This window comes from Sapajus apella, unplaced genomic scaffold, assembly GCF_009761245.1.
Source record: "Sapajus apella isolate SASKATOON/1434 unplaced genomic scaffold, GSC_monkey_1.0 scaffold51, whole genome shotgun sequence".
NCBI classification, from domain to species: Eukaryota; Metazoa; Chordata; class Mammalia; order Primates; family Cebidae; genus Sapajus; species Sapajus apella.
The window spans coordinates 6,804,576-6,815,546 of record NW_022436991.1 but is presented as its reverse complement, the minus strand read 5'-3'; the positions used below and the strand labels follow the sequence as shown (position 1 = coordinate 6,815,546).

Here is a 10,971-nt window from a genome sequence, read left to right as displayed (position 1 = left end):
GTTCAAGTGATTCTCCTGCCTCAGCCTTCCGAGTAGCTGGGATTACAGGTATGTGCCTCCACACCTGGCTAATTTTTGTATTTTTAGTAGAGACAGAGTTGGCCAGAACTGGACAACTCTCTGACCTCAGGTGCCCACCTTGGCCTATAGGCATGAGCCACTGCACCCAGCTTTTTTTTTTTTTTTTTTTTGAGATGGAGTCCAGCTCTGTCGCCCAGGCCGGAGTGCAGTGGCATGATCTTGGCTCACTGCAGCCGCTACTTCCTGGGTTCAAGCAGTTCTCCTGCTTCAGCCTCCTGCCACAGGTGCACACCTCCATATCTGGATATTTGTATTTTAGTGGAGACTGGGTTTCACCATCTTGGCCAGGCTGGTCTCAAACTCCTGACCGTAAGTGATCCCCCCACCTCAACCTCCCAAAGTGCTGGTCTTACAGGTGTGAGCCACCGCGCCTGGCCGTGAATACCTACTTCGTGAATCACCAGTTGGTAACATTTTGCTCCTTTTGTGCAAGCTCTCTTGCTTGTTGTCTCTACAAGGATGGACAGACACCATTTTTTTTTTTTTTTTTTTTGCTGAACCATGTGAAAGCAGGTTGCAGGCCTAAGAATAAGGAGAACAAGGCCGGGCGCGGTGGCTCAAGCCTGTAATCCCAGCACTTTGGGAGGCCGAGGCGGGTGGATCGCGAGGTCAAGAGATCAAGACCATCCTGGTCAACACGGTGAAACCCCGTCTCTACTAAAAAAACACAAAAAATTAGCTGGGCATGGTCACGCGCCCCTAAAATCACAGACTCAGGAGGCTGAGGCAGGAGAATTGCCTGAACCCAGGAGGCAGAGGTTGCGGTGAGCCATTGCACTCCAGCCTGGGTAACAAGAGTGAAACTCCGTCCCCAAAAAAAAAAAAAAAAAAAAAAAGAATAAGGAGAACAACTGGTTTCCTTTGTTCCCCAGCTTCTCTGTTCACAGGATTCTCTTTTCCAGTCCTGAACTGCTCATTTATGGGGACTCTGCTGGGATACTTCCCCAAAGTTCGCTTTGCAATTGCTCCTCTGAAACCAGGTTGGTAGTTTATGGCCCTGGGCTACAAGGGTCAATCTCAGAATTTCTAGCCCGCTCTGGCTGCTGTGTCACTATTATTACCTCCCCAGTAGGGGATGGCAGTTATTCTTGTAAGAAGCAAAAAAAATTCAATTCAGTCATTCAACACCACTGGATTTTGCAAGGCGGCAAAACTGCAGGTGGTGAAGGAATTTCTCACGTCTACTGCTGTGGACCAAAATAGTTCCTGGCATAAATTCCCAGTCTTCCTCCAGGCTGGAATTCACTTTCATTCTGAACAGCCCAGCAATGGAGAAGAGAGAAGGTCCAACCACCCTGAGTGGCCAGAGGCATGTTCAGAGCAAGACATACAGACACACACACACATGCACACAGTACCTACGGAATAAGGCCTGCTGCATGCCAGGTTCTAGGCTAGGAGTGGGGGACCTAGTGGGGGACAAGGCTGACCTGGCCCTACCCTCACAGAGCTGCAAATGGTCACTAAAAATAGCCCACAATCTCTGCATCTGTCTGACCCCAAGTTGCAAACCCAAATGCTTCAAGGGCCTGGCAGGAGACGTGGAAGAGTGAAGAGGGCTGCCTTGGCTTCACAGAAGCATCCTGGGTTATGTTCTTCCAATAAAGACACACTCTTATTTGCACACTAAATAAACATTGGGTGTCCAGGACTATTCTTCACTTCTACATCAAACATGCACACTCTCTTGTAACCTTGTGTGAAAGTACTAGAAGGATTGCTCCAGGCAATGTCAGAAAATTTTTTTTTTTTTTTTTTTTTTTTTTTTGAGATGGCCTCTTGCTCTGTGTCACCCAGGCTAGAGGGCAGTGGCACAATCATGGCTCACTGCAACCCCCACCTCCCGGGTTCAAGTGATTCTCCTGCTTCAGCCTCCCAAGTAGCTGGGATTACAGGCGCCCACCACCACAGCCAGCTAATTTTTGTATTTTTAGTAGAGATAGGGTTTTACCATCTTGGCCAAACTTGGTTTGAACTCTTGACCTCGTAATCCACCCACCTCAGCCTCCCAAAGTGCTGGGATTACAGGTGTGAGCCACCGTGCCCGGCCAGAGACTTCTCTTTTTTTCTTAATCTGGGAAGAAAGTAGCCAAGGCACCCTCCAAAAATGCAAAAATTATTTAGCCCCTCTTTTCCAGAAATTCTAAGCTGTGTCAACATCGTCTACAAGCCTCCCTAGAATGAGGAAGCAAACAGGGAAAAAGGAGCCCCAGACCCTCCAGAGCCCCTGTCCCTGGGTCTCCTACTAAGACACTGGGCAGGTCACAGTTGTGCATTCAAAGTCAACACAGCTGGACTAAGTAGAAGAGAAAGAAAATCCATCCTTCTGTTTTCATCTTTAAAAGCTAGAAAACTACACTCTTGCCTATCAAATATGGCCTCGCTCCCTCTGCTGCCAATCTGGCTGTGGTAGTGTTTACTGGCAGGCTTGTTCAGAGAAAGGATGGACTGAGTCTGTTTGAGGGAGAGGAAAGAAAGGAGGGAGAGGAGAGGGCAGGGCATAGGCTTCTGACAGCCTGCCAGGTCTCTGTCTGGTACTCGAAGCTTTCTCTTTTGTTCAGAGCCTTCAATGTGCACTTCACAAAAGAGAAAACAAAAATGCCAAGAAATACAGGGAAAGGGCTGGGCGTGGTGGCTCACGCCTATAATCCCAGCACTTTGGGAGGCTGAGGTGGGTGGGTCACGAGGTCAGGAGTTCGAGACCCAGCCTGGCCAACATGGTGAAAGCCCATCCCTAGTAAAAATACAAAAATGAGCTGGGTGTGGTGGTGGGCACCTGTAATCTCAGCTATTTGGACAGCTGAGGCTGGAGAATTGCTTAAACTGGAGAGGTGGAGGTTGCAATGAGCCGAGATTGCACAACTGCAATCCAGCCTGGGCAACGGGGAGATTCCATCTCAAAAAAAAAAAAAGAAAAAGAAATACAGGGAAAGGTGGTCAACCTTGCCAGTCATCAAAGAAATGCAAACTCCACTCCTAGAACAGCTGACATGAAAAAGACTGACCATAGCAACTGAACAAATGGAAGCTTCATTCGTGCCTGGTGGGAATGTCGATTGGTTTAATCCTTTGGGAAACTCTGAGGCAGTATCCACCAATGCAGAAGAGAAGCAGATCCTATGAGCCAGCAATGCCACCCCCCAGGCAGACAGCCAATAAGAATGTACACCAAGAAATACATGCAAGAATTTCACAGCTGCACTATTCATAATGGCCACATGCAAGTGTCCATCCAGAATGAATGAATCAATTCTGGTATCTTCACACAAAGGAATACTATACAGCAATGCAAAAAAGGGTAAACTACACTTCTGCATACCAACACAGATGAATCTTGGACATTGTGCTGAGTTAAAGCAGGCAGATGCCAAAGAATGCTTGTAAAATACTACATTTACATAAAATTTAGAAAGTGGCAATCTAACTAATAATGCTAGAAATGAGGAGAGACAGTGGTGTGTCTCTGGAGAGTATAGAGATGCTGACGGAGGGAGGTGTTCTCTTTCTTGACCTGGACTGTGGTTACCTGGGAGTGTTCACTGTGACAAGTCACTGAGCGCTACAGTTTACTGCAAGTATGTTATATAATACACTTTAATTAAAGCATTGCTTTTTTGTTTTTTGAGATGGAGTCTTGCTATCTCCGGAACCCCGGCTGGAGTTCGGTGGTGCGATCTTGGCTCAAGCGATTCTCCTGCATCAGCCGCCCAAGTAGCTGGGATTATAGGCGCCTGCCGCCACGCCCGGCTAATTTTTAATAGACATGGGGTTTCACCATGTAGCCTCGAACTCTTGACCTCAGGTGATAGGTAGCTACCTAAGTCTACCTCTCAAAGTGCTGGCATTATAGGCATGAGTCACTGCGCCCAGCCAGCACTGCTATTTTGTAATCAAGAAAGCCGTGTAATGCATGTCCCACCGCTCTGCGTGTGAGTTCCACTTCCATCACTAACTAGCGGAAGCCCTGGAGTAGATCACATTGTCTTGCTGGATCTCCTCTTGCTTATACATAAAACAGGGACATGAATGCCTGTCCTCACAGTAAAGCTGTAAGGATTAGGGGAAAAAGGCCTTAGTCCCTGGGCATGCAGTACGTGCTCAGGTCAGGGTAGCGGCCACCATTTTTGCTATGAACCAGCCTCCCTAAGTGACATCTTTATCCTCAGTCCCCAGATCCTGGCTAGAGAAAGTCTGAGAGGCATGACAGAAGGTAGGCCATCCCTTAAGCACTGCTAATGTGTTCACTGCAACTTCCAAGTGTAGAGACGGTTTTTTAAACCGTAAAGAATACCGTTACTGGCCAAAGCACTTTTGACATTAGGACCAATTTTTGGAAGCCAAAAATTAGAACTGAGGGTCTGCCAGGCAGGATAGTTGGGCTCAGTGGGAAAAGGCCTGGAACTGGAATGTCCTGTAATAAGTCCAGGACATAAGGAGGTTGCTCCCAACTTGCACTAGCAAGTTCCAATGTCTGGTAGCAGGCAGGGGATCAAGGCCACCTCCTTCCTCCAGAGCACCCAGATAAGGGCCACTGAGCCTTGGGATTACCTGAGGAGCAGGTTGCAAACACCCACACCAGGCTCCTGCCTGAGACTGTGGGAAGGAATGGGCCTGGCATAAAGCTCATGCATGTGTATATTTAGCCATTGTTCCAGTTTATTGTGTAGCACACTGATCCAAAAGAGTGTTCCTCTGAAAAGAGAACACTTACACACTGTTGGTGGAAATGCAAATGAGTTCAGCCACTGTGGAAAGCAGTTTGGAGATCTCTCACAACTTAAGAACTACCATTCAACCCAGCAATCCCACTACTGGGTATATACCCAAAGGAAAATAAATCATTCTACTGAAAAGACACACACACACGTATGTTAACTGCAGCATCATTCACAATAGAAAAGACATGGGATCAACTTAGATGCTCATCAACAATGGACTGGATAAAGAAAATGTGGTACATATACACAATGGAATACTATGCAGCCATAAAAAAGAGAGAGATCTTCATGGCAACATGGGTGCAGCTGGAGGCCATTATCCTACGTGAACTAGTGCAGAAACAGAAAACCCACTACCACATGTTCTCACTTGTAAGTGGGCACTAAGCAATGGGTACCATTGGGCATAAACATGGGAAAAACAGACACTGGGTACTACTAGACAGAGGAGGAAGGGGAGGGGACAAGGGCTGAAAAACTACCTACTGGGCACTATCTCATTTGCACCCCAAACCTCGGCAATGCACAATATACCCATGGAACAAACCTGCACGTATACTTCCTAAATCTAAAAGTTGAAATTATTATTATTATTTGAGACAAAGTCTCGCTCTGTTGCCAGGCTGGAGTTCAGTGGAGCGATCTTGGCTCACTGCAACCTCTACCTCCCGGGTTCAAGCAATTCTCCTGCCTTAGCCTCCCGAGTAGCTGGGATTACAGGCGCGCGCCAACCATGCCTAGCTAATCCTTTTATCTTTAGTAGAGACGAGGTTTCTCCACGTTGGCCAGTATGGTTTTGATCTCTTGACCTCATGATCTACCCGCCTTAGCCTCCCAAAGTGCTGGGATTAAGAGGCATGAGCCACGGTGCCCAGACTATTATTATTTTGTAAAGAGTGTTTTTCCAAACTGGTCTGACGTTCAACATGATCTCAGGTGCTTGTTAAAGATGCAAATTAAGAAGGGAAGCCCAGGTGCGGTGGCTCATGCTTGTCATCCCAGCACTTTGGGAGGCTGAGACAGGTAGATTGCTTGAGCCCAGGAGTTTGAGACCAGCGTGAGAAACATGGTGAAACCCTGTCTTTACAAAAAATTTTAAAAAATTATCCAGGTACAGTGGTGCCTGCCTGTAATCCCAGCTACTTGGGAAGCTGAGGTAGGAGTATTGCTTAAGCCTGGGCTGTCAAGGCTGCAGTGGGCAGAGTTCACATCACTGCACTCCAGCCTGGGTAAGAGTGAGACCTGGTTTCCAATAAACAAATAAATAAAGGGCAGGATAGGGCTGAAGAATCTGTCCTTTTTTTTGAGATGGAATTTTCACTCTTGTTGCCTAGGCTGGAGTGCAGTGGTGCGATCTCAGCTCACTGCCACCTCTGCCTCCCAGGTTCAAGCGATTCTCCTGCCTCAGTCTCCCAAGGAGCTGGGATTACAGGGGCACACCACCATGCACCACTAATTTTTGTATTTTTAGTATGTTTCACTATGTTTGCCAAGCTGGTCTTCAACTCCTGACCTCAGGTGATTCACCCGCCTTGGCCTCCCAAAGTTCTGGGATTTTAGGCTTGAGCCACTGCATCTGGCCCAAGAATCTGTACTCTTAAGAGTTGCCCCAGGTAAGTTTAGATCAGGTAAATACAGTGAGACCCTGGACTAGAAGTTCATGAGAGCTAAAATACAAGGAAGGAAAAAATAAAAGAGAAAATGAGAGCATTGTGTTCGCCTTTCATGGAATCCACGCAGAGCATGGTTTGGTGGGGGAGTCTCCGCTACCTTTGTCTATGTGGTAAAGGTAGGTCTCCTGGCTCATGGCGGAGAGGAGATGCAGGACGCAGGTGTAGATGCGGATTTTCTCGTCGCTGTTGTCCTCCCAGGTGTAGTCCTGGATCACGTTGAGAAGCTCTCGAACAAGAAACAGGACCCCACGTTCAGGATGATCCTAGCAGAGAACAAAAAAAGGATAAATAATCCCAAAGATAAAGCAGGGAGGGAAAAAGAAAATCAACACAAAAACCCAGATCCTCCCTCAGCAGCTGTAGAGAAATTCAGGTTGTCAGTTACCGAACAAAGGCAAGACCCACTCACAAGCCTGGTTACACAATACAGGGGAAAATGACAAAATGTGATTCCCACGGATCAACATCCTCTTGTCTAGGCAAACGAGCTTTGAGAATCCCTTTCTGGATCCCAAGAAAGAGAAGGTAAAGTTACCGGTCAGCTTAATGGCCTGTTTCCAAAATTACACTCTTGTTTTTCTGTGGGTTGTAGCAGTAAAAAAAAAAAAAAAAAAATTAAGCCCTGGTCCAACCACAAAAGCAAGATTGTGGGCATAGTAGCAGATGGAACGGCAGAAGCCACCTACGCTGGGTGAGCCCCCAGATGATCCGTCACCACTCGAGGCAGTGGCTTTAAATAGAGCCTCGCTCTTTGGGACGCTCAACAACAGTAACTGCCAAATGGAGGACGCCGTCTTGGGAGAAGCAAAACCTGGGAGATAGTCACAGAGTTTATAGCCAACAGTGTTTCTCAGATGCTAAGCTGCAACTATAAAAAGTTTTGGGGTGTAAAAAAGCGAGCAGCTTCAATTCCATTCCAAATAGGTGTATGTAAGTCTGGAGATGCCCCGCTGAAAGCTCTCCAGACTTCTCATTCCATGCAGAGGCTCTGTGCAGCCAGCCCCCTCCATGGCCTCACTGGCCTGCCCCATGCGGGTCTCCTTCCCTAACCCCAGCCACATCATGGCAGGGGAAACAGCATGACTGGAACCTGCAATGGCAGGAGGCCATTTAGCCCAAGATGTGGTCTTGGGTGCAGGAACAAAGCCATTGCCAAAACATGGCCCAGCGAGCATGCGGGGAGAAATATCCCAGCCTAGGTTTCCTCCTGCCCTGCCTCATGCCGCTGCCTCCTACTGACTGAACAAATTGGGAACCAGAGGAAGGATAGGTGAGACGGTCTCCAGAGTCCCCCACACAGAGCAGGACAAAGGGCACAGAATGGCACCAGGGGCTGGTACACTTGTCCAGGTTCTGGCCTCCAGCCAGGCACGTTCTCTCTGACTAGAGTCTGTGCCCCAGGGCTTGGCCCTTCGTAGTCTGCAGTTCTCATCTTACACATTAGCTCCTTAATGAGGCCTTCCCTGATCGTCCATCTGCAGCCCTCTTTCTCTCTCTTCATCACAAATCATCCTTTTTTTTTTGGTTCTGAGACAGGGTCTCACTCTGTCACCCGGCTGCAGTACAGTGGCATGATCACAGCTCACTGCAGCCTTGACTTTCTGGGCTCAAGCAATCCTCCTCTCACCTCAGCCTCCCGAGGAGCTGGGACTATAGGTACATACCACCACGCGTGGCTAATTTATGTATTTTTTGTAGCGATGAGGTCTTGCCATGTTGCCCAGGCTGGTCTCGAGCTCCTGGGCTCAAGTGATCCACCTGCCTCAGCCTCTGGAAGTGCTGGATTAAAGGCGTGAACCATGGCGCCCAGCCTCTGTCTTGTTTTTTTAGAGCACTTCTCAAGATCTTATGTATTCCTTCAGTGACCTGCCCAACAATATCTCGTGGTTTTCCTGGTTCTGTTTCATGTTAGCCTATAACCTCCAGGAGGACAGAGACTTCGTCCATTGCATTTGCCAATGCTATTCTGTTAATGGCGCCTCCAGGAATGCAATGTGGATGGTGTCCCTGATTACATTCAATCCAGCCCTGTCTCTGGCTCCTGGGACAGTGCTGGACACTGACATACATTGGGTGAATAATGCTGAATGGATTGCAGTTTTTGGTACCTTCTATGTGTCAAGTGCTAAAGTGGCCACGAAACAACAGCTAACATTTATAACAGCTACCATAGTTTTTCTGTGTTTCAGGGAGATACTATGATGAAGCCCCATTTCCCAGATGGGGAGTGAGCTGCCACAGAGAGGTTAAATGGTCCAACGTTGCACAGTTGCTTCATGGGAACCCAAGGATCAAGCCTTAGCAGTTTGGCTCCAGAGTGGACATTGCTAACTACTGGTACCATATTCACACTGCCTCTGTACAGATAAACCAGGCGTCTCTGACTTTCTAGAACTTGTGAACTGGGGTAAGACATGCATGTAGTCAGCTACTTAGAATACAAGCATGGAGTATGAGAACTGCTGCTGTTACATGCAGTGTGAATGTACATATTGCAGTCATACTTTCAAGTGGGTGAGGACAACTGTGGAGGGGTGTGGGATGTTTCGTACAAGCTGTTAATATCTATAAGAACTGCTCTCAGCCTGGGCTGGGTAGCAGTGGCTCATGCCTGTAACCCCAGCAGGAGGGGTTCGGGAGGCCAAGGTGGGCGGATCACTTGAGGTCAGGCGTTCGAGAACAGCCTGGCCAAAATGGTGAAACCCTATCTCTGCTACAGAGAGCTAGGGTGGCACCACTGCACTCTAGCCGGGGTGACGGAGTAAGACCATCTTACAAAAAGCAAAAAAAAAGAATTGCTGTTATAATATTGGCATGAAAGAGAACACAAGATGTTCAAAAGTCTCACATCCACAAACTACACACATCAAAACTGCCCATGCCATGATCTGCCTTCCATTCAGAGCTGGCTTCAGCTGGAAACTTTCCTGTCTTTTGCTAACAGCTGTTTTTAACTAGGCTATTTGATTCTGCTATGTGGCTGTTCAAAAATATATTTTATTGGCTAGACACAGTGGCTCATGCCTGTAATCCTAGCATTTTGGGAGGCCGAGGCGGACAGATCACCTGAGGTCAGGAGTTCAAGACCAGCCTGGCCAACATGGTGAAATCCCATCTCTACTAAAATACAAAAAAATTACTCAGGCACAATGGTGAGTACCTGTAATCACAGCTACTCGAGAGGGAGGCTGGGATGGGAGAACTGTTTGAACCTGGGAGATGGTGGTTGCAGTGAGCTGAGATACTGTCACTGTATTCCAGCCTGGGCAGCTAAGCAACATTCCGTCCATCCCTCTCTCTCTCTCTCTCTCTCTCTCTCTCTCTCTCTATATATATATATATATATATATATATATATAAATAAAACTATATATATGTAACTATCTCTGTAACTATAGAGTTACATCTCTCTCTCTATATATATATGTATGCATATATATCTCTCTATATATAGATATAGATATATATTTATTAAATATTTTTATTTAAGGATCTGCCTTGGTAATAGACAGCAATCTGAATGTTCCAGCAAATTCCTTTCAACACAAATGCACAAGTCTTGTGGAAGACCGTGTAAGGGCCAGTGGAGACATAAAGGTTTGTAGTGAGCCATTTCCATGAGCTTTTGCTCACAACCGAAGAGGTGGGAGACTATTTCTGACCTTCTGTACACGGAAAAAATTTCCCATGTGACATCCATGCTTCAGTGGTTGTAACTTTTTTTTTTTTTCAATTGTACTGATGAGTTGGGAGCAGTGGCTCACACCTGTAATCTCAGCACCTTGGGAGGCCAAGGCCAGCGGGTTGCTTGAGGTCAGGTGTTCGACACCAGCCTGGCCAATGTGGTGAAACTCCATCTCTACTAAAAGGACAAAAATCAGCTGGGCATGGTGGCGCACATCTGTAATCCCAGCTACTCAGGAGGCTGAGGGAGGAGAATTGCTTGAACTGGGGAGGCAGAGGTTGCAGTGAGCCAAGACTGTACCACTGCACTCCAGCCTGGGCAACACAGCAAGACTCCTCTCAAAAAAAAAAAATAATAATAATTGTACTGACGGTTCAGTGCCAACAGCTGAAGTAAGGCAGATACAGACTTTTTTTTTCTTAAAGACAAAAAAAGTAGTCCTGGATTCAGACAGCGCTTCCAGTGGGAAAAGGTGTCCCTGGCAGGGCAGCCTCCCAAGTGGAGCAAACAAATGCTGACAAAGTGGCTCCCAGGCAGCGCCTAGCAGAAACTCAGACCTCTCTCCCTGCTGGTCTGACACCCACCATGTCAGAAATATCCCTTTGGGTTTCTGGTTTGCAGGAATCCTTCTATTAAACTCCTTGGGAGAAAAAGTATTACTTTGGTACAGAAGTAATTATTTTCAGTGGCAAAACCCACAATTACTTTTGGACCAATCTAATAATACCCTAGAAGTAACTAACTTTTCCCAGGAGAACCAAGATGAGAGGCAGGGAGGATGGCGGCAGAGAAAAGAGAAAAGAGAAAGAAGAGA

General features: G+C 47.1%; 1 protein-coding gene across 3 annotated transcripts in view; it reads right to left on the bottom strand.

The window, feature by feature from the left end:
* Nucleotides 1-10,971, bottom strand: part of VPS35L (VPS35 endosomal protein sorting factor like) — a 142,933-nt gene that overhangs the window by 12,120 nt on the left and 119,842 nt on the right. For all 3 annotated transcript variants that reach the window (XM_032242833.1, XM_032242832.1, XM_032242834.1), the window contains one exon: nucleotides 6,570-6,735. In XM_032242833.1, the coding sequence (XP_032098724.1) occupies nucleotides 6,570-6,735 (166 nt within the window). The remainder of the gene's footprint in view (nucleotides 1-6,569; nucleotides 6,736-10,971) is intronic.